The sequence below is a fragment of the Dermacentor silvarum genome, chromosome 9, assembly GCF_013339745.2.
Source record: "Dermacentor silvarum isolate Dsil-2018 chromosome 9, BIME_Dsil_1.4, whole genome shotgun sequence".
NCBI lineage: Eukaryota > Metazoa > Arthropoda > Arachnida > Ixodida > Ixodidae > Dermacentor > Dermacentor silvarum.
The window spans coordinates 118,174,745-118,201,847 of record NC_051162.1 but is presented as its reverse complement, the minus strand read 5'-3'; the positions used below and the strand labels follow the sequence as shown (position 1 = coordinate 118,201,847).

Here is a 27,103-nt window from a genome sequence, read left to right as displayed (position 1 = left end):
TTTGCAGCCAGCAAAAGCATAGTCTAGAGGTATAGAGGGCGCAACACTATGAGACGTAGGAGAGTGCCTCGATGGCTACATCATCATCTGCCAACCGTTGTTTTGCATTCTACATGTATTCTTTTGGCGCTTGATTTGGTGTGCCGGGTGTCTTTTCTGCTTGCAGCACTACAGAGCAACTGATAGTGTGTCGCAGGTGCCGAGTGCTCTTCACCAGTCAAGACGCACCAGACACTAAAATTCTTGTATTTAGTATATTATGACAATGCCCAACATTATGAAATCTCTTTACCTGGGTCCTGTTTCTCGTGTGAACGCTCATCAAAACCACGGAAGAATCATACAGGAGCTACATGACAGGAATGATAAGGAGATTTCTTTTTTTGTTAGGCAAAGAATGGAATGAATTGCCTAAAAGCAATGTTGAAAGTAAGGATATTGACATATTTATGAATTGAAGTGTTGTGCCATGTGATTTTCTTGTCCAGTGTTTGTGTTATTTTGTTCCTTGATCTTTGCATTATGAGTATATTCACTCCTCCTTATTCTCAAGTGAGTCTGCAGTATTTATATTGTAGCGTAGCGTTGGAACTCTGAAGTGGGTCATTTTCTTCAGCTCTTGAGCGCCGCTCGTGCTGAGAGTCCGTGCTGCGCTTTTTGGACTGTCGCCCTTGCGCTGCTTTAAGTGCCGTCGAATAAACACCCTTATAAATTGGTGGAGAGTACTGTACCCTCAAAACCGCTCCGAAACCCCTTCGATGCCCCTGGAGCTTCGATCCCGTGCACTACCATCTGCCATGCCGCAAGACACCTTCCAGCAAACGCCTCCTCCCGCACCACCCGCCCATCCTGGTGTCCCTCGTCAACGCGACCCACCTATATTTACTGGCGCAGATGGCATCGACGTGGAGGACTGGCTCGCTATCTACAAGCGCTTGAGTGTACCCAACAAATGGGACGAGGTAGGAAAACTGAGCAACTTGGTCTTTTACCTGGCGGGAGTAGCAAATCTGTGGTACAACAACCACGAATCCGATTTCCCGACCTGGTCTGCTTTCAAGACTGCCATTATCAACGTGTTTGGCCGCCCTGCTGTTCGTAAGCTGCAAGCAGAACAGCGTTTGCGCGAACGAGCTCAGCAGGCCGGGGAATCTTTCACAAGTTACATAGAGGACATTCTGGACTTGTGCAAGAAAACCAACGCGACCATGTCCGAGTTCGATAAGATAAAAAATGTCATGAAAGGCATCGACGACAACGCCTTCACCATGTTTCTTGCCGAAAATCCTCGCATGGTGGCAGAGATAATAACTCTGTGCCAGAGTTATGAGGAGCTACGCCGGCAGCGGTCGTTGACCCGTCGGCTGCCAGCACAGGACGCAGATCTCGCTGGCTTGTCAACCGTTTCTGACCACACCACCTTGCTGGCAGTAATGAAGACATTTGTGCGCGAAGAAATTGCACGCCAGCTCTCTCTGCTGCCCTTTGCTCACCCGCAGCATGTGGAACAGCCATTAACCACACTCCCGCCTCCCCTCCGTCGAGTGATTGAACAGGAAATCGCCAAAGTCATGCCCGAATATCACCAGTGCCCTCTGGCACCGGCGCCACTTAGCTACGCTCAAGTTGTCGCCAGGCCAGCCCAACCAATCTTTGCGGCTGCTCCGTTTAGTTACGCCGAAGCCGTCGCTGGACCTCAGTCGTTCGAAGCGGTTGTGCCGCCTACGTACGCCGATGTCACTAGGCTCTGTCTGCAGCCCACCATGCAGCCATATCAGCAGCCGCTACGTCCATCGCGTCCTGAGCCATGGGTGGGACCCTCTCCGGCAAACCGTTGGCGCACTTCCGACAACCGTCCCATATGCTTTGCGTGTGGTTACGCCGGCCATGTTGCACGTTTTTGCATCGCATGCAGTCGCCTCGAGTCGCATCACCCGTCATGAGCCAGTCCAGCCGCCCTAATTACGAACCACTGCCGCCTGTGTCACCGATGTTACGCCCAGCTCCTTCTACCTGCCGTTCGCTGTCTCCACGACGTCGCTCATTGTCGCCGATGTGGCCACGTCAGGTTGCACGAGATCAGGAAAACTAGTTGTCGCAGTCCACGAGGCAAGGGCTGCCACGCTATCGAACTGTGAAAGCCCTCAGCAGAGACCATTGAACATAATAGACGTGTTTGTAGACGGTGTTTGCGCATCTGCCCTTATAGACACTGGAGCCGCCGTATCTCTTATGGACGCCAAACTTAGCCGTTTCCTGCGAAAAGTGATGACGCAACTTTCGGTGCTATCCCTTCGTACGGCTAGCACCCAAAGTATTCACTCAACAGCAGTATGCACAGCTCGCGTCGTCATTCGGGACGCCATGTATGCTGTCGAATTCATCATCATTCCTGCATGCTCGCACGAGATCATCCTGAGATCATCCCGCCACAACGCCGTCATTCATTGCACACCTGCCGAAATAGAACTCTCGCCGTTCTCAGAGATGACGCCGGCAGACAGACCATTGCTTTCGAACAAGATACTCGTCACAGACGATACCCAAATGCCTCCGAATGCGTCAGCGGCTGTGTCAGTGTATTGCGACGGTCTCTGCGACACAATTGCACTCCTTTCGCCATCTGACCGCATTTGCACTAAGAAAGGATTGTTGGTGCCCTTTGCAACAGTGCAAATCACTCATGGTGACAGCGCTATTTTTGTTAGCAATCCATCCCCATATACTGTCACATTGCTGCGCGGGGAATGTCTCGGCAGAGTAGAACCCCTCGAAGATGCACAAGTTGTAGATGCACCCGATGACACGCACTGGCCCAGCTCCTGTACGCTCAGTGCTGTTTCGAAGTTGGATTCGTCGCCCGAAGATGTATTTGGCTCCTCCATCGATGAAGCGTTCATAGCTTCTGTGCCTGTTGGAAGAATTTCGCCCATCTTTCGATGTCACGCAGACTTTCCTGGGCCGCACGTCCACTGTCATGCATGGCATCGACACTGGCTCCCAACCGCCACTGCGGCAACGTACATATTGCATATCTCCTGCAGAGCGTCGTGTAATTAACGAGCAAGTCGACGAGATGCTTCGATGGGATGTTATTCGATCATCAAACAGTCCCTGGATGTCTCCGGTCGTTCTTGTTGCGAAGGACGGTTCCGTACGCTTCTGTGTGGACTACCGACGGCTCAACAAGATAACCCGCAAGGACGTCTATCCGCTGCCACGAATAGACGACGCGATTGACAGCCTCCAAGGAGTGCTCCGGGTACTGGCACGTCCCTATCGCTGAGGACGCTCGACCGAAGACATCTTTCGTCACGCCCGACGGCTTGTACGAATTCGTCATGCCGTTCGGACTGTGTAATGCGCCCGCGAGCTTCGAGCGCATCATGGATACCGTCTTGGACAACCTGAAATGGCACACGTGCTTGTGCTACCTCGACGACGTCGTCGTTTTCACTCCACGCATCTTCAACGTCTCTGGCATGTTTTGACGCGTTTGAGCAACGCCGGCCTACAGTTGAACCTAAAGAATTGCCGATTTGCAGCACGGCAGCTGACAATACTGGGCTACGTCATGTCCAAGGATGGCATTCTCCCAGATCCAGCCAAGCTTGGGGCCATAGCCGAGTTCCCCAGGCCTACATCCGTCAAAGAACTGCGCAGTTTCGTAGCTCTGTGTTCCTTCTTTTGACGTTTCATTCGAAACTTCGCCACTATTATACCGCCACTGACGAAGCTCCTTGGCAGTAAGGGGCCCCTCGACTCGTGGTCGTCAGTGTGCGAGGACGCGTTCGCAAAGCTCCGTCGTTTGTTGACGTCTCCACCCATACTATGCCACTACGACCTTACGGCTCCTACAGAGGTACACACGGATGCCAGCGGTGTTCGCCTTGGCGCTGTCCTTGCGCAGCGCAAGCCAGGGTTCCCTGAATATGTCGCGTATGCAAGTCGTACCCTTACTAAAGCCGAGGCCAACTACACCCTCTCCGAAAAAGAATGCCTGGCGATCATTTGGGCCCTTACGAAGTTTCGCCCTTACTGGTGTGGCCGCCCGTTCTATGTCGTTACTGACCACCATGCACTACGCTGGCTGTCGTCATTGAAGGATCCCTCAGGCTGTCTCACCCGTTGGGCACTTCGTCTGCAGGACTACGACATCTGCGTGCTCTACCGCAACGGACGCCAACATGCCGACGCCCTCTCGCGCTCCCCCTTACCCGACGACAACGCCCTCTGCTCAGGAAATCAACAGACCGTTTCTTCCATCAACCTTCACACCATCGCTACAGAACAGCGCAAGGACCAAAGGATTGTCTCGCTGATAGACTTGCTCACTGATGCGTCGGTAACACCACCCACTCGCGCATTGCGTCGTCAAGCCCACCATTTCGCCGTTCGCGACGAGCTACTTCACCGACGCAATCACAGCGCCGAGGGCCGCCAGTGGTTACTGGTAGTACCCCGCAGTCTCCGTTCTAAAATATGCGAATCGTTCCACTCTGATCCGCAGTGTGCACACTCTGGGGTATACAAAACTTACCACCGAATTCGACGTTACTTTTGGTGGGAAATGTACCGGTACGTGCAGAAATTTGTTCGCTCCTGCCTCGATTGTCAGCGCCGGAAATCTTTGCCGAACCTCTCGCCAGCAGGTCTACAACCTTTACCTTGTCCTAACCGGCCGTTTGGGCGCGTTAGCATCAATTTATACAGACCTCTTCCTCTGACGTTGGCTGGTAGCCGCTGGGCCATCGTCGCTGTTGACCATCTCACACGATATGCCAAAACTGCTCCTTCCAGCGGCTACAGCACGATGTTGCCTCCTTCCTGCTCCACCGATTCATACTGCGTCACGGTCCACCCCAAGAGCTACTCAGCGATCGAGGCCGTGTCTTCTTGTCGGAAGTCGTCGAAGCCATTCTCAAAGAGTGTCACGTCGTTCACCGCAAAACTGCTTACCAACCACAGACAAATGGTCTCACAGAGCGATATAACTGCACGCTCGGCGACATGCTCTTAATGTACATCGCCGCCGACCACACAAATTGGGATGCCATTTTGACCTTCATCACCTACGCATACAATACCGCCCCTCAGAGTACTACGGGCTTCTCACTGTTCTTATTGTACGGCCGCCACCCGTCGCACACGATCGACACGATCCTTCCATACAGTCTGAGTATACGCCTATATCTGCCACAGCCAGACATGCTGAAGAGTGTCGCGACCTTGCCGGGGTCTTTACTGCAAATGAACAAGAGCGGCAGAAGAGCATTCGCGGTGACACCACCACTACTGCGCCCACGTTTTCCCCTGGGGCGTTCGTCTGGCTCTCAGTCTCTACCACCGCGACTGGGCCGGTATTTTGATATCGTGAGTGACAGTCCGCTCACGATATCAACGTTGATAACGCGAGCGGACCGTCGCTCTGACCACTGATAAAGCGCGATAAGCGCAAAAAGGCATTATTACTTTAAAGGCATCGCTACAAAATACCGGCCCTGGACTCTCTTCGAAACTACTGCCCAAATACGAAGGCCCCTATAGTGTCGTCGAACGCACGTCCCCAGTAAATTACCTTATCAAACCCGTTGAACCATCTTCGGACATGCGCTGTCGAGGGCGCGACATCGTCAATGTGGAGCGCCTCAAGATATACCATGACCCACTCATGGTGACAACCTGTTAAGTCACCGGGTTGCTCCCTTTTCACCCCCGGGGGTAACTGTAGCGAAGCGTTAGAACTCTGAAGTGGGTCGTCCCCTCCAGTGCCTTCTAGTGGGTCGTTTTCTCGGCTCTTGGGCGCCGCTCGTGCTGATAGTCTGTGCTGCGCTTTTTTAACTGTCGCCCTTGCGCTGCTTTAAGTGCCGTCCAATAAACACCCTTATAGTATATAAATTTCAAAAATGTGAAACTACCACAACACGCAATATGGTCAAACCTAGTTTGAGATGAAATGCTGCTTATTTTGGTCACCACATCTATGGTGGTATTACTCAATATTCAGGCTTGGTTGCAATGGCAGCTCGCACTAATACTATACTCTTAATCCTCTCACTATGATGTTTTACAATTCAAAAAATGTTTGAAGCAAATATATGTGTAGATTTCACAAATTTGGTCATTGAGCAAACATAAATACATTGGACAAATGAAAATGGTTGTCCTGCTTTTCTGTGATCTACAACTGCCATCAAGACTTATTGAATGAAGAAAAAGCTGATCTTTAGCACTAGTACCTATGTTCTCTCATTCCTTTGGCATTTCGTAATTACATTTTTGTTTTGCAGTGAAAAGCCTGACTCGGGTAACACGTCTTGTTTTCTTGGTGCAGCATTGAGGCATTCCAGCAGTCAAGCAACTGCAGATAATGCAGTCATATCACGGATACTGCCACCGCTGCAACTCCTGCGCCTGTGAGACAAACGTGATCTGAAGCTTGCTCTATGGTCCAAACAAGCCAGCGTTCATTTCAGTGCCGTTCGTGCCCTTGGAGCTTCTCGTGAACGTTCAAGCTGAAGAAACACCTGCAACCCTCACAGGCAACAGGCCATTTGAATTCCCTTTATGCCTTCAATCTGAACCAACACCTGCACATCTACTCAGCTGAGATGCCATTTCATTGTCCATTATGCCCTTGGAGCTTCTCAAGAAAGTGCGCACTGAAGGTTCACTTGCGCATCCACACAGGCGAGAGACCATTTCAGTGCTCTGCATGCCCTCAGAGCTTCTCACGGAAGAGTAATCTGAAGCAACACCTGTGCACTCACACAGGCGAGAGACCATTTCAGTGCCCTGCATGCCCTCAGAGCTTCTCACAAAAGAGTCATCTGAACCGACACCTGCGCACCCACACAGGTCAGAGACCATTTCAGTGCACTTCATGTTCTTGGAGCTTCTCAGACCAATCTGCACTGAAGAACCACCTGCGCACCCACACAGGCGAGAGGCCATTTCAGTGCACTTCATGCTCTCAAAGCTTCTCAGACCAATCTGCACTGAAGAACCACCTGCGCACCCACACAGGCGAGAGGCCATTTCAGTGCCCTGCATGCCCTCAGAGCTTTTCACAAGTGACTCATCTGAAACAGCACCTGCGCACCCACACAGGTGACAGGCCATATCAGTGCCCTTCATGCTCTCGGAGCTTCTCACAAAAGAGTACCTTAAACCGACACTTGCACACCCACACAGGCAATATGCCTCATCACTGCCCCTCATGCCCCCAGAGCTTCTCACAAAAGAGTAGTCTGAACGAACACCTGCGTACCCACACAGGCGAGAGGCCATTTCAGTGCCCTTCATGCTTTCAGAAGTTCTCACAAAAATCCACACTGAGAGATCATGTGCGCATCCACACAGGTGACAGGCCATTTCAGTGCTCTTCATGTTCTCGGAGCTTCTCACGAAAGAATATCTTGAACCAACACCTGCGCACCCACACAGGCGAGAGGCCATTTCAGTGCCCTGCATGCCCTCAGAGCTTTTCACAAGTGACTCATCTGAAACAGCACCTGCGCACCCACACAGGTGACAGGCCATATCAGTGCCCTTCATGCTCTCGGAGCTTCTCACAAAAGAGTACCTTAAACCGACACTTGCACACCCACACAGGCAATATGCCTCATCACTGCCCCTCATGCCCCCAGAGCTTCTCACAAAAGAGTAGTCTGAACGAACACCTGCGTACCCACACAGGCGAGAGGCCATTTCAGTGCCCTTCATGCTTTCAGAAGTTCTCGCACAAGTCCACACTGAAAGATCATGTGCGCATCCACACAGGTGACAGGCCATTTCAGTGCCCTTCATGCCCTCAGAGCTTCTCACGAAAGAATATCTTGAACCAACACCTGTGCACCCACACAGGCGAAAGACCGTTTCAGTGCCCTGCATGCCCTCAGAGCTTCTCACAAAAGAGTCATCTGAACCGACACCTATGCACCCACACAGGTGAGCGCCCATTTCATTGCACTTCATGCTCTCGGAGCTTCTCAGACCAAACTGCACTGAAGAACCACATGCGCACCCACACAGGCGAGAGACCATTTCAGTGCCCTGCATGCCCTCAGAGCTTCTCACAAAAGAGTCATCTGATCCGACACCTGCACACCCACACAGGTGAGAGCGCATTTCAGAGCACTTCATGCTCTCAGAATCCAAAATAACTTCAATGCGTTCAGAAGAAGTGGTGCTTTGGCAAATAAACACAGCACCCTAATCCACTAGCATCCACTTATGTGAGAGGCTCTTTTAGCACCCTTTGTGTCCTCAGAGCTTCTTGGTCAAGTTCACACTGAAGAATCGCGTGCACATCCACGCAGGCGAGAAGCCATTTCACTGCCCTGCATGTCTTCAAAGCTTCTCACAAAAGTCCGCCCTGAAGGTTCGCCTGTGCATCGTATAATGTGAGAGGCTGTTTCAGTGCTTTTCATGCTTTCAAAAAGTTTGCTAATGTACAGGTGCTCAAGCCAGTGCACATGAGAAATCGTTGAAGAAAAAAAAAAAATTCAAAGTTGACAGTGCCTACGTGTAAAGGTAGCGTCGGTTCATCTTTTGCGAGAAGAATTGACTCCCCAATACACTTGCAGTGGTGATGAGTTGTAAAACTTCTTATTATTTCTTGGTTTCCATGTCTGTCTTAGTTTTTTCATGGAACTCCAGTGTATGTATACTTAGTCCTCTTAATAAAGTACTAGGAAGTTAGCGATTGTCTGTCTGGCTACCTGTCCCTGTGTCAATGCACTTGATATCTACTCATTCATTACCATCTAGCCAGCACCCAATTTTTGCTGAGCTTGTTTTGTAAGATTCATATTTTTGTTGCATGCAGGTTTTATACATGTGCGAGTCTTCGGAGGTCTTTTCATTATTATGATGTTTGAGCTTTTTATTGTCTTGCATATGAGCACTTCTTTGCTGCATTCTGGTATTTAGATGCTAATTCCAAAATCAATTGTGTAAGTCTATTTCAACGCACTAAATAAAAGTCTGTTTTGTGAATGGGTATTGTTAAATGTTGATATTTCAATGCTTGCACTAATAAGATGTAATATATCAATTCATTAGCATTTTGTGGTGCTGAATGCATCACTATAATAAATGTTTTTACTGTCATTTATTGCCATTTAATGCAATTATGAAAAATTTCGTTCAGCAGTTTAAATTATTATGCAAGTACTGTTAATAATGTGAATTTTTTATTCCTACTGTGGTTCCACTATAGTTATGGTGATAGTGAATGCACTGGTATGACATTTATTTTCAGGTAATGATCTGTGGTGACCTTTGAGAACCTTTAAAATAGCATAATAAATCTTTGTTCTCGGACTAATAATAATAAAACCCCAACTCTTTTAGTGTTGGGTTTTTTTTTTTCTCGGATATTATAAAACGAGCGCAATAGTTTATTTCGGTTCTTTGGAAGGGAAGAAATGGCATGGATAACAGAAAATGCACTCTTAGTAAGGTCCTCGCATTTCCTAAATTCGTATTCTATGTCCTATCTAGATCTTGTTTTGATGCACATGCTTCTGCGATGGTGCCACCTGATCAGGGAAAAAAAAGAACCTGCTTTAAATGTACGACAGATGGCAGAAACGCACAAGAGTGGTGGCCTTGTGCTTCTCACGAATATTTAATGGGCAATCGTCGAGGTCCAAAGAGCCACCCCTTCCATTTCGGTTTTCGGGAGACCCAGAGAGATGAGAAAATATGCTTTGAGGAACATCCAACAGATGGCCGAACTACCTCAGATCTTGCCAACTTCGTTACTGCGCAGATCCGACTGAACAGTAGAGATTGTACAGGTATGTCAGTGACATGGTGGGGAGAAACACGGAAACGTACCGGTACATCAGTGACACTAAAAAAAATTTGAACTGCCTCAAATGTTATTTGATGAACTATAGCTTTGAAGGGACACCTTGAGTAATCAAGGTGCATGGGTGCTTGGTGCCACCCCAGACCTTGAGCTCCCGCTCCCAAGCCATAATCCGCACTGGGACAGAATATTGAAAGTTTGAGGATTAGAAACTGCGACCACCGGTGGTAGAGGCCTTTGTCAACTCTTGGCCTACGGGTCCTCCGCCTGCCAGCCAGCCAGAGAGCTCCGGTACCTTCCTGAGACTATATTTGGGTGAAACTCCGCCAAGTTTTTTGAAGAACCCTCAAGCTCGTGTATGTATGTGTCTGTATATAAGTGTATATATATACTATGAATCATTCTCCCAACTTCAAAAAAATTATAGACCGTTGAAGAGTGGTTGTGCTGAAGAACTTCAAAAGAGAAGAATGCTCAATGCCTTGCACCATGAGACTTGCCTTTGCTATAGCAACATGCATTGAGAGTACTGTCGATTCCGAATGCAAAGCAGGAACACCAGCATCGAAGAAATACTGGTCATAGTACAGTCAAAGGAAAAAGAAAAAAAACAAAACTCGAAAAAGTAAATTTAATCTCTGATCATGCAGTGAAAATTACACTGCACTGCAGTTTATACAGTATTCGAAATCGACTTGGAGAGAAATTTGTTGAATGAGAGAATAATTTTAAATGACCTGCTTGACCAATTGTTTGCTGCAGTTCGGTGCATAACAATGATAAAGGGAAGCCTAGTGGATAATAACCCGCCAACTAGTCCTCACCCTCAAGTAGCCATGACACCAAATTTTTGTGCATAAATTATGCAGTGCATGTTAAACAGTGAACATCCCACAGCAAGCGGTCAAAATTTTGAGTGCATTCCGTGCAGTAGAAAACTTGTATTTAAATATTTCGATGTTGCACTTGAGCTGTAATGCAATCTGGTGACACTGAGTGGTGATGAAAGGAATGGACACCCCTGAAAAAGGCTCTCTTGGGTACAGGTGCTGGTCTGAAAGGTCATGCTTGAAGAACTGTAAAGGAGCTGGAAATACGTCATGGCCTCCATGCATCGTTTCCTTTTGCACGTGCATGCGTGTCGTTTCTTTGCGGGCACCATTCGGGCAGCATTCCGCAGCGATGCCGTTTATGTATCAATGGGTGCTAGGGCGTGTGGAGAGACATCCGACGTGGTCTTGACTTGTTTAAAACAGATGACAGAGGTGGTCCCTCAGTTCCTCACGTCACAAAGCCTTGCTGTCAGGGCGGTTGCTGTCGGGGAGTGCGGTTGAGAGGTAGCGATTTGAAATTGAAATTTCGGTTTAAAATGTGCGCTGAAAGTCTAGTTTTCTTGTGTTTATAACCATATTGGGCCCTCTACTCTCTGTTATAAAAGCAACTGAGAACAGTTGGATGACCGTGTCATGGCCTGTTTAATAGAATGTGTTTGTGTGAGAATGTCACCTTGGCTTTCCTCAGCTATCCAGTCAGGCCATTCATCCTGAACCCAAGAAGATGCTTCAAAAGCCAGCAATATGGCTGTAGCTCGCATACCTGCTGTGGGAAACTTGCATGTGCAAAGTGCTGTGAACATGAATCCAACTTGGACAACTGTGCGAATTTGCCACAACTTCAGTGGTCCACATGCAGGCTATTCTGGAGCATGTGTCATTAAAAAAAAAGATAATCCAATTATAAGTTCAAGAAAACATATTTCCTTACTGCATAGAAGACATGCACAATTTTAAATGTAAACTATGGCGATGCAGCTTGCTGGCGCTGGTGTGTGGTATCTTGAGGCGATGGGGGTTGTCAGTGTTGCCTTGTCGTCCTCCACCAGGAGCCCTCACGCAAACGTATGGCTTGGAACAAGGGAAGATTTCATAGAATCCGTGCGTAAAGGACGGTCACCTCCTCCAGCTCCCAGCTCCTCCAGTGCTCCACCCGAGCCCATGGAAGTAGGTTTTCTTGACTGGGGAGCGGTGCCTGCTGAATCCCCAAGACCTTTCTTTATTGAGACAAGGTCAATCTCAGCTAGCATAAGTTGACACTTGTCTGGGAGGAACCATCCCCCTCTAAGCAATCTGTCAGCCCCTCCAGCTCTGCATGAGCCTATGGAGGTAGTTTGTGTTCCACTTCTGACACCATGTTGATTGTTTGTATGGAAGACACAGGATTTCAAAGAGACACATTTATTGAGGTTACACCGCTATCAGCGTTTTGCTTCGGGGCTGCGAGGCCTAGCCTGCCTGGCGAGAAGCCCGGGAACGGCTCGTAGAGAAGGAGTTGCAGTCCGGTGTGGTGGCACGATCTGGAGGTTACTCATGTAACAGAAGTAAGTTTTCATAGAAACCATGACGGAAAGACAGCCACCTCCTCCTCCAGCTCACAACTCCAGTGCGCCACCTGAGCCGATGGAAGCAGGTTCTCATGACTCTGGGAAGCAGTGCCTGCTGAATCCAAAAGCCTTTCTTTTTTGAGAGAATGTCAAGATCTGCTAGCATAAGTTGATACTTGTGTCGAAGGAACCGTGTGAGCCCTTCCAGGTTTGCTTGAGGCTATGCGTGTAGCGGCTGGCCCATCAGCCTTGGCGCCGAGAGCGCAGAATGCTGCTGAGCATGCCAAAAAGGTCGGGTCGTGAGTGACTGCTCCAGACAAGCCCGCTGTCTAGTTTGAGTGCCACCCACACTTGACACTTGCTTTTATTTTTATTTATTTCTGAAGGGCAAGCAAAGTGTTATGATAGAGGTCTCTTATGAAACATTGGTCACATACGGAAGATTTTATTCCAACTGAAGCAAATGGTGCTCTGTCTTCAAAAGGCTCACCTCATTCTAAAAAATTAATTTCTTAGATAAATACGTAATTCGTAATACGTAATGATGATTAGATTGACCCTTGTATAAAGGTTCATTGCAAATTAACACACGAACCTCCATATGCCACTTCAAGCTGTAGCAATTCGAGCAGTTTTCATCAACAAGATAACTGTTCTATGCATACCATTACCACCCGATCAGCAACTCGGAGGCTTTTATTTTGAAAATATGGCCCATCAGCTCTCTTCACATGTAAATTTTATCAGAGAGCTAATCTATCACAACTCGTGGCGATGTTCAAAATGCAATGCTGGAGGCAAACTTATTGAGAATTTTCTGATGTCGTTTGGAGCATGTCTGCCTTATAGAAAGGAACATACTTATTACAGCTACATGCACTGCAGCTATTGCTAAATGGACCTTGCCACAGGCTCTACATCCTTCCATGCCTACAATGTCGTGTGATTAAGAATTCAAATGGAAGCGATCATTTTCTGGTTGTTCTAGAGAGCTGAATGGCTTACGTTCCCTATGTGTGATGTGAGTATGACTATGTGTTGCAAAGTGGTATGAATCGAAAGAGCATTCCATCGTGACACGTGTATCAATTCATCTCGACATAGAGGAATTGACTTGTATACCTAACCGACCATATACTTATTGCTGCATGCGAAACCATGCCTCAGTCAAGCACTTGAGTCAGCACAAAGCCTTGGTGAGATGATGAATGCAAACTAGTTTGAAAAGATACACGGATACAAAAAGATCTAGAACAGGGTGTGCAGGCTTAATGAGCAAGCCAGCTTGTACAGTATATGTCATGGGCAATGCGCCGCATGAGCAAGCGTATACACTTAAGGAACATTTTGATTGTACATCTAGTTTTCAACATTACTAAAACAATGTCTTGCACAGAAACATGCTGGTGAATCAAAACCATGGCAATTCGACCCTTGCCTATGGAAGTGTCAGTCAGTGCACCTTTGTCCCCACCATTGTAATAATTTCAACTTGCGGCTCATAAAGGTGCACTCAATTGCATGCTCCAGTAGCCACCAAATCGTTAAACCATTTTCTGCGATGCGAAAGCAGCCCTACATACTCTGCAGTTTGCCCAACGTCATGGGTTACACGAGCAGCTAGTGTACGAAATAAGGCAAGCTCATTACCACGCGCTCGAGAAAGGACACGACATTGTTTTTCAGTGGTTGCCGAGCCACTGCGGAATTGTCGGCAACGACAGCACAGATGAAGCTGCTTGCTCATCTCATCAAAAACATCAGTGGGTGCCTATACCACTTTCAAGAACGGATGCTGCGCAGCAACTTCAACCACTTGCTCGCCACATCACATTTCTATGATGGCATTCCCCGGGTTTCAGCAACTCGCGCTTGCACTCTCTCGACCCTAACTTGCAACTTCGCCTGCCACCTGGACTATCCCTTCGCGAAACAACTTTACTGTGTCGCGTGTGGTTGAGTGCCGTATTTACAAATTCCTATTCATTCCTAATAGGAATTGCTAGCAGTGCGGCGTGCAGTTTGTGCGGGTGTGATGAGACTTTAGAGCACCTTTGTCATTGCCCATCCTTTGACACTCAACGACGTACTGTACAAGCGCAACTCAGCCAATTTTGCCCATCCTTTGACACTCAACGACGTACTCTACAAGCGCAACTCAGCCTATTAGATAATAGAGTACTGTCAGAGGAAAAGATCCTGGGACCATGGCTTACGTATTCTTGCATGCGAAAGGCCACAAAAGCCCTTCTGCACTCCTTGAAGGCGACTGGATTGTATAAGCACTTGTGACAGTGGACCTTCCTCTGGGACTGACTCTAGGAATGAATGACTCTGTATTATTTTTCTTCTCACTCCTTATCTAATCTTCCCCTTTCCCTCTCCTCAAGCGTAGGGTAGCCAACCGGGTATGTCCTTGGTTAACCTTCCTGCCTTTCCCTACTTGTTTCTCTCTCTCAACAATTGGACATACACATTTTGTCTGCGGCAGCGTGCTTAAGAAAATGTATAGTACTCTATTTCTTTAATGCGTCGCAATCCACTAGTGTTTTTATTCAGCTTTATTACACAAGTCATCTGTTTATTTGCATGAACAACATGTACACTTCCATTGACAAACATCACCTTGGTCCTCGTGACATTGCTCTGTCATTTACATCTTGCAGTGTACATTCTCATGTAATTGCTGTTTGCATTTTGACTTAGACTGTGAATGGCTTAGAGTGCATGAACACAAATAGTGAATCACATTAAATGTGTGACCGCTACGGTGCATGAACATAAACATTGCATGAGGTTACACACTCTGTGGGTGACAATAAAGGCAGTTGTTCAATTCTCATTTAGTTTAAAACATTTAAGTGAGTACTTTTTGAAAGCTTTGCTTCTAACGTTCCAATATGTGCTTTACATTTGCATAATTTTTGTTATAGCACGCACGAAAAAACACCATGTTCTGCTATTTCAGGTGGGAAATTATGTGCAAGGAACATTGCAAATGCTTGGGTATTATAAAAATTCGCTGCTTTCAAATCATTAACTTTAGGTCGCAGGTTGATTTTGTGACCTTGAATTTAAACCGTAATAAGGTCATGTCTGCTCTGCAGAAATCCTAACATTAGCACCAGTTTCAACGTATTAATGCCAGAAACCTGCTAAAGGATACATTGACCCTGCAGTTAATATCATCTGGAACTGCCTGGAGGGAAATTTGGGAAAACTCAACTTTAGCCCCAACGTATTTCGTGGCACATTGAAAGGCCAGATATTTCGAAAGTTGCGCTAATCTCAGATTTCTATTACGCAGACATGACTTCTCTTCTGCTTGGTTTAAATTAAAATAATAAAAAAATAAAACTAGGCTTTTGATGTCGAAAACCAGGATCTGATTACGAGCTACGCCGTAGAGAGGGTTTCGTAACAATTTTGACCACGGCGTTCTAATTTTGACGTCCGGATCTCTAACCTGCAACCTAGGCACTGTAGCATGACCTCTGAGATGTGCACTCGCTGACAGGCGTGCGCAAGTTTCGGAGGTTGGCGGTGCCGGAGTGTTTTTGCCTTATTTTTGCATTCCGCCCCCATTGGAATGCGGCCGGGATTGGGCGCGGGACCTCGAGCTCAGCAGTGGAATATCATAGCCGCTATTCTATTCTGGTCGGCGTCATAAAGTGACGTCCAAAACCTTACTTCTATGACGCGCTTGTGGCTCCCAAAATCACTTTTGCAGTATTTAAGCAGCTTTTAAAATCTAGAGGGCGCCACCCTATCAAGCCGACTTCAAAGGGCAGCGGCTACATCGTCATCATCATCTGCTCACCGTTGTTTTGTCACACGTGTTTTTCGGCGCCCGATTTGGTGTGTCGCTTTGGTCTGCTGTCTCCAAGATTGATGCTGCCTTACCTACTGTGGCAAATGACAAACGTGAGTATTGGTAGTTCTAAACGCACCGCGTTCTCGCATCTAGTTAGGTGCTAGTTAGTATGTTGCAAGCGATCTCAATCGGCAAGATAAAGGATGTCGCCCGCTCGTTTCGGGATGCCACAGAGATCGCTCTGCATGATTGAAGTCGAAAGAAGCTACCTTGAACTCGTTGAAGAAGAGGACAAATTACTAGCGAAATCAATGGAAATTTTACATGCGCGTTTACCGCAAATGGAATGTTATGGAAAAAAAAAAAACTATTATGCATGTTGATGGCTTGCTGGCCCACGTTAGGGAAAAGGGGGAATGGGAAAGCGGAGTGAAGTTGTATCCTTACGCGTCTTCCGAATAAAAAGAAAATCGGTTGGTAGCACTTAGCAAAAAATTTGAAAATCAGTGTAGCTGAATTTAAATGACGAAGTGTCGACTTTACGCACTTCATTATTCGCGGTTTTAACTATCGTCATTCACAGCACCTGTTATGAGACTTATTCATCAGCTATATACATTTTGCGCCAGGTGTTAAATGTTCGTTTGGTTATTTCGTTCCTTAATTGGTTCAACTACGGTGCTGGCAGTTCTGCAGCTAGCCTTGGAGTATATTTTTCTAGTGCATGGTGTAAGAACAATACTGTAGTGACGTGTGTGAAAATTCATTTTGTCTGAAACATGCTATGATTGCTGCCCTGTGCAAAATAATATTATGAGAGGAGACATATAACTCCCCTGATCGTTTTGATGTTTGCTGGTGTCCCCTTCTGCACATCACTAGAATACCAAAATTATTTGCATGGAAATTCCACAGAAAAGTCCTCGTTCTGCTGGAAGAATTTGAACTCAACCAACAGATTGGCAGTCCAGGAGCCACTCTGCTGATGGAGAATATTGATCCTGGAGAGCGAGATTGTGCCAGCAGCTGCCATGCTTGTCCAATGCGCACTCAACATTTTGTACTGCACAGAGCTGGCGTATGTGCCTTCTTTATGTTCTAGCACATAGCCTTCCCGGTTGCGGAGGTGGTTCTAAATTATCTTCATCTACATGTAACGACAGTGATTGAGTGCATCTGCCTTGTCTTCATGTTCTAGTGCTCTACTTCTTGAAATTTTTACTGGATTGTGCTGACGTCCTTTTGTCTTCAAGGTTGGTGCGAGACCTATTAATGGGATAGCCCAGATATAAACTTTAGAAAAGCTTGACAAATCCAGCAGTAAAAAGCTAAAGTCTAGTTTTAGTAGTGAGCAGTGACTAAGTCTGGACAGGTAACGGTAGGAAGAAAAGCTGAGTCTTTCGACTTTACCCCGAGAATATCCAATTTCCACAAATGAATAAGACTCAACCATCTGTTATTCTGCTCATGCAGCTTGTTTAGCAGTGTCTGCAGACGAAGCACTGTCACTATTGCGTCGCTCATCGTTCAAAAATAACGCAGGTGCATGTGGCTCGCACAGAGAGCATATATAGTGGAGGCGGCGCAGGTGAATTAGTGCATGCACAGCGGATCGCTGCCGTGGAGCATGTCTCGTGCTGCACTCCCCTTTCCTTGTCCACTTTCCTCCTTTTGCTGTCTTCGCTATTGCCTTTCTTTCATCCCCCACTGCGCTTGCTCTTTACCATTCGCTACGCTCGGTTATGAGTCACGCCGACCGTTAATGCAGGAACGGGCGCCTAAGAGCTGCGCTCTAAAAGGTTTAATTAATGTCAGCTGGCAGTTCTTGCAACACACAGCACATGTCTCCTGTCTCGCACTATTCAGCACATATACGTGCTGAATAGAGCTGGCGTATGTGCCTTCTTCATGATCTAGCGCATGGCCTTCCCGGTTGTGGAGGTGGTTCTAAAATAGACAGTTTTAGTTTAACGTTAGCGTAATAGCGGGGTTACGGGAAATAGCGTTACCGTTCCGCAAACGAACTTTGCAGAAAGAGAGTTTTAGTATAGCGTGATAGCGTAGTTTACGTGTGGGACGCTATTCCATTACGCTTTGAATTTCGCATACATAGGGCACCTAATTCTATGTGTGTGTGCGTCCGGAAAGTGCGATAAGCAGTATTTTTTACTTCACATGATCACACATGTATTTTTACTTCACATGACCGTCGCTCTGCAACGAAACAGACAAGCAGTACAAGCTGTCTACCATAGCCTCCGAAATCCTCTCATCTCAGAGGCGATATGCCGTCGTCGCGCCTATCTCCCGACTTTAGCGACAGATGGCGCTCGCATCTCAAAAAAAATTTCTCTCGTTAGGCTTAGGCGCATTCGAAACGAGAAGCGATCTCGAAAATTCCTCAAGATTAGCCATAACACTCTCTCGGCGAAGCGGCATGAGACTAAGCAAAAGCCGTTTACGCAGTCATTTCCTACGAAAGAATTGAATTCTACAAAAACAACGCCAAATTCAGTTCGAAGCGGGCGACCGGGACTGCCGCCATGTTTTACGTACACTACGTACACCACGCTAACACGGTAACGTTAACTCTGAGAAATAGCATGCGCACGGTAAACGGTATGGGTCGGTTAGCGTTCTGCGCATGCGCACTTCAATCCCGCTATTCCGGTACGCCCGCTATTCCGGTAACCACGCTAAACTAAAACTGTCTAATACCTTCATCTACATGTAATGACACTGATTAAGTGTGTCTGCTTTGTCTTCCAGTCCTTTTGTCTTCAAGGTTGGCATGAGGCCCATTAATTTGGTTGCCCATAATACATATACTTTGCAAAAGGCACTTCCAATATACACCTTGAGGCAACTGTCAAAACATGTGTCACCGGGTCCCATATGCGTCCGAGCGCTAATTGCAGTTTCCTCGGCTACTGCAATGAGCTCATGCTGAGTCTTCTATTTCGATGGCCATATCCTCAGCCACATACCTGTAGACTCAATGAGGATGTTAGCTTCTCTGTGGAGTTGCCGTGCTCCTTCCTGTGTAGCAGGTCTAATGAGATGGCTTATGTAGAACGATTCAACTAGTGACCTGGCGTTCGCTTGTAGCTGACGTTCACAGACATCAGGTGTTGTCGCTGAGTGACATTTAGCCAGAATGGACTCGTTGCCATTCCAAAGATTTTAAACTGGGATGATTCCAGAGAGCGAACGTGCATCTCCACTTGATATTTTTATGTTGTCTGGATTTCTTTATGTTATGTAGGCATATTTCAACTGCACCGAATTGGAAAATTTTATTCCCAACGAGTGTTCCCAGCACACACACACAAAAAATTTGATGGTGGCTCCATGAGCATCCCGCTACTGCTTACTACAATAATATTGTGTTCCTACAAAATATACAAGATCATTAAAAAATTACAAAACAAGTTTTTCTGTAACTCAGTTTCAAAAGAAATCCAGCTCAAATTAAAAAAAAAAATATTGGGATCGAAGTTTGCTTATGCCAGGTAGAACATGGGTGCTATATTATGTCCCCCGAGAAGCGAGTCCCCCGAGGACTTGTTTTTGTTTGTTAACGTTTACTCTTTCTATAAAAAAAAAGCAATGGTTGCCACAAGTGTAGAAAGGTTTACCTGGGTGTTTTATTGTGGCTAGATCGCTGAATGTGTTTTCTACTTTGTTTCCTGAAATGCAATGCAAGAGAGAACAAACGTGACACTGCTTGTGTTTGTCGAACAAATTTATTGCATGTCCTCGGAAGTTATTACTTAAAAACATTCAATTACCGCCACTCGGCTAGCAGCAGTCATGTCTGCTTCACTGATCGTCGACACACATTCACACATGCCCTGACTTAATTCCTGGCACACGTGGCACTGACTTCCACTTAGTCTACTGACTTCTGCTGATGATTCACTTTGATGGCTGCAGCAGGCGCATGAAGCAGGGCCCCATTCTCAAGGTTTCTGCTAAGTTTGGAGACCATCTCATGCGGAGGCGGCACTTCCGGACCCCAGGTTGTGCCACCCACACGAGTCCAGCCACACCGTCACAGGCGTTCTTTCCATGCACGGTAGCGGAAAATAGCCTTGGTGGAGCGCAACTCACACAGGTGGTACTTATTTCTAAAATACCTAGGTGACATGGCGGCATATGGATGCTTTCTCAGCTAACATTTCGTGCGCTCTACTTAGGGCATAACCGGTGTGCGCTGCGTCGTGATGCATGTCGCCACTTAAAATTGCACATGTTCTTGCATTCTGGTTTTTCGTAAGGCATATCTATATAAAAATGATATAAAAATATGAAATACATAATGTATAATTATTTTTAAGGTGGCAGTCCTTGTATGGCACGAAAGCATTTGTGGACTAACTGGATTCTTTTCCCACTCTCTCTCTCTCTCTCTTATTTTTTTCATTTTGGTGTTGCAATTTTTAATTCACTATTGCTGGTGCAGAGGAGCCATGTTTTAACACAAGTGTCAGTGAGGCAGGGTTTTTCCATAATTTGTCGTTTTTGTTATTTGTGTTTTGTGTAATCTGTGTGGTTCCTGCTTTTTGTTTTGTGTGTGTGTTTGTGCGACTGCATGTTGTGCTTGGCTGCTTACTGCTGAAGAAGAACTAGAGTACTTCAAGCCTCTGATTTGTGTACTGTTTCTGTGCACTGCTTGTGTTGAGTTAAGCTGGCTGCTGTAATAGAAGACATTATATTTGGTTGAGCCACTTTGCAAAGTTTGCATCAACCTTTTCTGCATTACTTCTCTATGTATTTGTTAAGGCTATTCATGCTCCTTAATTTTATGATTATCAGAAAAAAGTGTGACACAATAAAGTAGCTCTAATAGTGAAAAATGAACAGCAACACAGCAGCCATATGTCACCAGAGTATGCAGAAGTACTGACCATTGAATATTGCTGTGTGTTCTAGGTGTAAATTAGTGATGTTTATTTATTTATTTTTTATTTACTTATACATACTGTTCATACCAATATGGATTATAACAGGAGGGCATAAAGAGACAGTGATTTAGAGACAGGGATACAGATCAAGTAGAAAAGAAGTTATGGTTGTGATACGTACCCATTAGGTATGTCACCTTAGGAAAACTATCATGTTAGGAATAATGAAGACTATGTGATTGTTTCTGTTAGATACTTTCTAGGAGGGTTGGGGATAAGGCCAATCACATGCTTTCATTACATCACTTTGGGGCTAAGTTCAATTTTTTTCGTTGTCCTTATATGTCTGATATGTAATAATTTTTTGTCTCAATAAAAGTTTAAATATAAAAAGTACGTAATCATGGTCCTGACAAAATTTCAGTTCAGAAAGTCCATTTAAAGCAGGTTTTGGCCAAGCAGCTCGGAAAATATAGTTTTCCTAAAGGTTTTATTTGGCGAAAAAGTGCAAACTGGGAAAAATGAGCTAAAAATTTCACAACATATTATTTTATTTGAAACCCAAGAATAATTAATAAAGGTGCCCTGCTCCTTATGCTGGACTTTCTTCAATTCGAACCTGCTGTATTGCAATTGCTTCAAATTGCCTTCACTTTTTTTCAGCATTAGAGCAGTCCAGCGCCCTTAGTCTGCACTTGCAGACAAGGGTGCAGCAGCAACAATATGCCTTTCGTGTTTAGTTTTTACTTTATAGTCTCCTATACTCTCGTTATCAGGTCTCCCATTATTAAAATGCGCGAAGAACAAGCTAACGTTTGCATTCACTCTATGTTCAGGTTATTGTCTTCTCTTTGACCGCATCTTGAATGCAGCAATAATGGCTGCTGTTGACGGCAAATACACACCATCGTCACGAGAAGAGAATTCATTTTCTTTCCTAACACACAGATTGTAGTCAAACTTGGTGATGAGCTTTTTCGTTTATCTAGGAATCCAAAATAACCAAGTATATAAAATCAGTTTTTCTAGCAAAAGCCTTGATTTTAGCTCTGCAACCCCTCTTATAGTGTAATAGTGTAAAATCGCTGTCCTATCTCATTGACCTCACTTTGCTGCAAAACGTTAAAGCACTTGTTCTGTTGGCACCTTAAAAGGGCCCTGAACCACGCCACCAAAGTTTGTGATCCGGACGCTGAGGATGACAACAGATTCCTTGGGGCCCTCACCACAACGGCACTGTCAATCGAAGTGTGGAAATGCATCTGAAGGGAAAATAGCCTATTTCAGAAATAATTCGCCGCAAAAAGCACTTTAAGGCATTAAGAAGTGCTGGTATTGGTAATCAAACAGCGTTCCATTCCTTCAGGGTTTTATTACTGCGAAGGCAACGCAGAGCGGGGTGAGCCCACGCTCACCCCACTCCACCGTCGCCTACTGAATGTCACCGTGGTGCGCAGTTCAAATTTGATTGTGGATGTTAACGTAACGCCACTACCGATTTTGGCACCTACGACGAGCCAAACATAAGCCAAACGTCGTTGTCCTCAGCTGGCCGCAGTGCAGGTAGCCAGTCGACTCGTAGCGGCGGCCAGAGTATCTACGCTACATAACAGATCGCAGATGGATATGTCACATATAACTTCGCATTTTGAAGAGGTATCGATAAGTCTGCCAAGGCATCTAACCAGTAGCGGCCAGGAGGAAGCGTGCGCTGGCTACTTGAGCGTTCAAAGCTATTCGAAATTAGCGTGATCCTACTGCTACGACACCAATAAGCAGGGAGAAGGGGGGAAATTTTAATTCTTACGTGGGTGGCCAAGCGGGAGAAGACTATAGTCGGCTTCTTCCAAAAGTATGTATATATTATCAAAATTCTAAAGCATATTGTAACTTACTTAGCCTGTTCATTAAATTTTGTCAATGAATATATACTGTGTACTGTGAAATAAGGAACAGTGGGGATGTGGTTATGGGAGCGAGAACGACGAGGAGAGATAAACCTTGTTTCGGTGCTCGATCGGCTGTGCTACCTCTCGCTGCTTTATCGTTCTAGTCGCGAACGCCGACTTCGTGGCATTTGGTGAAGGTGCTTGGTCTTTTGCAAAACTGGAACTCCGAAGCCGGACGATCCCTGTCACAGCTCTCATGCCTGAGGAGACTAGTCCTCCCAATCCACCCCAGGCACTGCCTCCGGTCATCTGTCCTGGCGCGCCACGCCAGCGGGATCCTCCCATACTCAATGGACGATCATGACGTAGAGGACTGGCTCTCACTGTACAACCGAGTGAGTGCCCACAACAAATGGACTGAAGCTGACAAGCTTGGTTACGTCCCATTCTACCTTTCCGGTGTCGCTAATCTTTGGTTCTGGAACCATGAGGCTGATACCACCTGGACAGCTTTCCGAACGACACTTCAAGAGGTCTTCGGTCGTCCCGCTGTGCGCAAACTTCGAGCTGAACAACAGCTTCGCTGCCATGCCCAACGATAGGGCGAAACCTTTACCAGCTACATTGAAGATGTAGTTGATATTTGCCTGCGTATCAACCCAGATATGACCAAAAATAACAAGATCAAGAACATCTTGAAAGGCATAGAAGATGACACCTTCCAAATGCTTTTGACAAAGAATCCTCAGACGGTCAACGACCTCCTGACGCTTCCGAATATCCGTCGGTTTCCATCACCCTGTCGGCGTTCTCTGTCGCCGCTTGTCCGTCGCCCTGAAGCTATCCGAGAGGAAAAATAAGGAACGAAGTTCCGGAGGCAAGAACTGCGATCTAAACGAACTCCTCAAGCCCCATTTTATTTCCTGCGAACGTCCTTGAAGTTTATGCAGAAGACATTGCCGTTCATGTGCTTGTAGACGTGGGAGCAGCAATATCAGTGATTTCGAACCAGCTTCGTCTTGTTGGAACCAGTTGGAAGAAGCACACTGATCCAAATAGATCCAAACACCCTTCTTAATTGATGTTAGCTATTGGCTAATAGCAGCCGCGTTTTCTGGACGTTTTATGACCAAATAAACCGTCTAGAAAAGAGCAAGAAATAAGGCTTCTGTTGAAAGACAGCATTTGAGAGAAAGGCGACTTCGTACTCTGCTTATGACTTCCATGTGCTGCGCATGACTGCAAAACTTTGCTGAGATGTTCAGAGCAGCGTATGCTATCCGCGGACTATGTTTTTTCACCAAGCCCAAGGGCTGTTCAGGACCCCTTTATACAATACCTAGATGAGAACAACTTGCTGTCTCAAGTCCAGCATGGTTTTAGGGAAGGCTTGTCCGCATACATGCAGCTCATTACCACATATCACGACTTCACATCTTAAAAGAAAACAAATAGACGCAGCGGTTTTAGACTTTGCCAAGGCGTAATAAAGTGCCTTGTTATAGAGTTCTCTATAAGCTTTATACAGTTGGGATAGACACCAAACTTGTACATTTTATCAGAACCTGCCTCGAGAACCTCTTCACGCCAGCGCATTGGCTGCTGGTGTGAAGAGAGGTAAAGGAACTTAAACATTAATAAGTACTCTGTTATGAAGATATGCAGCAGCAAGACACCTTTACCCTTTTCCTATTTCATTGGCAACACTGTGCCTAATGATGTTTCTGCGTATTGGTACCTAGGGGTAAGGATAATGGAACACATGAGGTGGAACAAGCACATTGAAAATATTTGCAGGAACTTTCTGAGAACTTTATGGGACCTTTGTCGCAAACTTTCAGGAGGCTCCATGCAAGTAAAACTTACAGCGCTCACTCCGCTTGTCATACCTATACTCGAAAATGCATCAGCTTCGTGGTATCCGTATGCAAAAATAAAATTTCTAAATTGCAATGATTGCAGCGAATAGCTGTTACGTTCATCTGCAATCACTACAGAGCAACTGATAGTGTGTCGCAGGTGTCGAGTACTCTTCACCAGTCAAGACTCGCCAGACACTAAAGTTCTTGTATTTAGTATATCATGACAACGTCCAACATTATGAAATCTCATGTGAACACTCATCAAAACCACGGAAGAATCATATAGGAGCTGCATGACATGAATGATATAGAGTTTCCTTTTTTATTAGGCAAAGAATGGAATTAACTGCCTACAAGCAATGTTGAAAGTAAAAATATTGACATATTTATGAGTTGAAGTGTTGTGCCATGTGATTTTCTTGTCCAGTGTTTGTGTTATTTTGTTCCTTGATCTTTGCATTTTAAGTATATTCACTCCTCCCTATTCTCAAGTGAATCTGCAGCATTTATATATAAATTTCAAAAATGTAAAATTCTACCACAACACGCAATGTGGTCAAACCTAGTTTGACATAAAACGCTGCTTATTTTGGTCACCACATCTATGGTTGTATTGCTGAATATTCAGGCTTAGTTGCAACTGCAGCTTGCATTAGTACTATACTCCTAGTCCTCTCACTATGATGTTTTACAATTCAAAAATGTTTGAAGCAAATATATGTGTAGATTTCACAAACTTGGTCATTGAACAAACAAATATATTGGACAAATGAAAATGGTTGTCCTACTGCTCTGTGATCTGAAATTGTCGTCAAGACTTATTGAATGAAGAAAAAGCTAGCTAGAAGAAAAAGCACTAGTACCTATGTTCTCTCATTCCTATGGCATTTCGTAATTACATTTTTGTTTTGCAGTGAAAAGCCTTACTCAGGTAACATGTCTTGTTTTCTTGGTGCAGCATTGAGGCATTCCAGCAGTCAAGCAACTGCGGATGATGCAGTCATATCACGGATACTGCCACTGCTGCAACTCCTGTGCCTGTGAGACAAACATAATCAGAAGCTTACTCTATGCTCCATACAGGCCAGCGTTTGTTTGAATGCCATTCGTGCCCTTGGAGCTTCTCGCGAACGTTCAAGCTGAAGAAATACCTGCAACCCTCTCAGGCAACAGGCCATTTGAATTCCCTTTATGCCCTCGGACCTCAAAAAAGCTCAATCTGAACCAACACCTGCACATCTACTCAGCTGAGATGCCATTTCATTGCTCGTTATGCCCTTGGAGCTTCTCAAGAAAGTGCGCACTAAAGGTTCACATGCGCATCCACACAGGCGAAAGACCATTTCAGTGCCCTGCATGCCCTCAGAGCTTCTCAAAGAAGAGTAATCTGAAGCAACACCTGTGCACCCACACAGGCGAGAGACCATTTAAGTGCCCTGCATGCCCTCAGAGCTTCTCACAAAAGAGTCATCTGAAGCGACACCTGTGCACCCACACAGGTGAGAGCCCATTTCAGTGCACTTCATGTTCTCGAAGCTTCTCAGACCAATCTGCACTGAAGAACCACCTGCGCACCCACACAGGCGAGAGGCCATTTCAGTGCCCTGCATGCCCTCAGAGCTTTTCACAAGTGACTCATCTCAACCGGCACGTGCACACCCACACAGGTGACAGGCCATTTCAGTGCCCTTCATGCTCTCAGAGCTTCTCACGAAAGAGTGCCTTAAACCGACACTTGCACACCCACACAGGCAATATGCCTCATCACTGCCCTTCATGCCCCCAGAGCTTCTCACAAAAAAGTAGTCTGAACCGACACCTGCGCACCCACACAGGCGAGAGGTCATTTGAGTGCCCTTCTTGCTTTCAGAGGTTCTCGCACAAGTCCACACTGAAAGATCATGTGCGCATCCACACAGGCAACAGGCCATTTCAGTGCCCTTCATGCCCTCAGAGCTTCTCACGAAAGAATATCTTGAACCAACACCTGCGCACCCACACTGGCGAGAGACCGTTTCAGTGCCCTGCATGCCCTCAGAGCTTCACACAAAAGAGTCATCTGAACCGACACCTACCGACCCACACAGGTGAGAGACCATTTCATTGCGCTTCATGCTCTCGGAGCTTCTCAGACCAAACTGCACTGAAGAACCACGTGCGCACCCACACAGGCGAGAGACCATTTCAGTGCCCTGTATGCCCTCGGAGCTTCTCACGAAAGAGTCATGTGATCCAACACCTGTGCACCCACACAGGTGACAGGCCATTTCAGTGCCCTTCATGCTCTCAGAGCTTCTCACGAAAGAGTGCCTTAGACCGACACTTGCACACCCACACAGGCAATATGCCTCATCACTGCCCTTCATGCCCCCAGAGCTTCTCACAAAAAAGTAGTCTGAACCGACACCTGCGCACCCACACAGGCGAGAGG

The 27,103-nt window shown here is 46.2% G+C and overlaps 1 protein-coding gene and 2 long non-coding RNA genes across 10 annotated transcripts in view; 1 reads left to right on the top strand and 2 right to left on the bottom strand.

Moving 5' to 3' along the window:
- LOC119464145 (zinc finger protein 182-like) overlaps positions 1 to 27,103 on the top strand; it is a 99,956-nt gene that overhangs the window by 1,364 nt on the left and 71,489 nt on the right. The window contains exons 2-5 of one of the 5 annotated variants that reach the window (XR_007463492.1): positions 6,335 to 6,858; positions 7,363 to 7,530; positions 7,699 to 7,950; positions 8,035 to 8,535. Coding sequence is in view for 2 of the 5 variants with exons in the window: in XM_049656227.1 (XP_049512184.1) it covers positions 6,612 to 6,858; positions 7,363 to 7,530; positions 7,699 to 8,118 (835 nt within the window). In the remaining 3 variants the exon portion in view is untranslated. Of the gene's footprint in view, positions 1 to 6,334; positions 6,859 to 7,362; positions 7,531 to 7,698; positions 8,536 to 19,937; positions 20,037 to 27,103 lie in introns of those variants that run through there. The other 4 variants (XR_007463491.1, XM_049656228.1, XM_049656227.1 and 1 more) reach the window with 4 other exon arrangements.
- The window catches only part of LOC125940265 (uncharacterized), an 81,892-nt gene that overhangs the window by 14,069 nt on the left and 40,720 nt on the right, over positions 1 to 27,103 (bottom strand). The window contains exons 3-4 of one of the 3 annotated variants that reach the window (XR_007463494.1): positions 26,912 to 26,964; positions 26,660 to 26,743 (exon numbers count right to left, since the gene is read on the bottom strand). This is a non-coding gene — a long non-coding RNA (uncharacterized LOC125940265). Of the gene's footprint in view, positions 1 to 6,776; positions 6,843 to 7,913; positions 7,935 to 26,659; positions 26,744 to 26,911; positions 26,965 to 27,103 lie in introns of those variants that run through there. The other 2 variants (XR_007463493.1, XR_007463495.1) reach the window with 2 other exon arrangements.
- Positions 6,867 to 7,500, bottom strand: LOC125940267 (uncharacterized). 2 transcript variants are annotated; one of them, XR_007463498.1, is made up of 3 exons: positions 7,431 to 7,500; positions 7,095 to 7,262; positions 6,867 to 6,926 (listed from the first exon to the last, which is right to left on the bottom strand). It is a non-coding gene; the product is annotated as an uncharacterized LOC125940267 (long non-coding RNA). The 2 variants fall into 2 exon arrangements; XR_007463497.1 differs by having other exon boundaries at positions 6,924 to 7,010.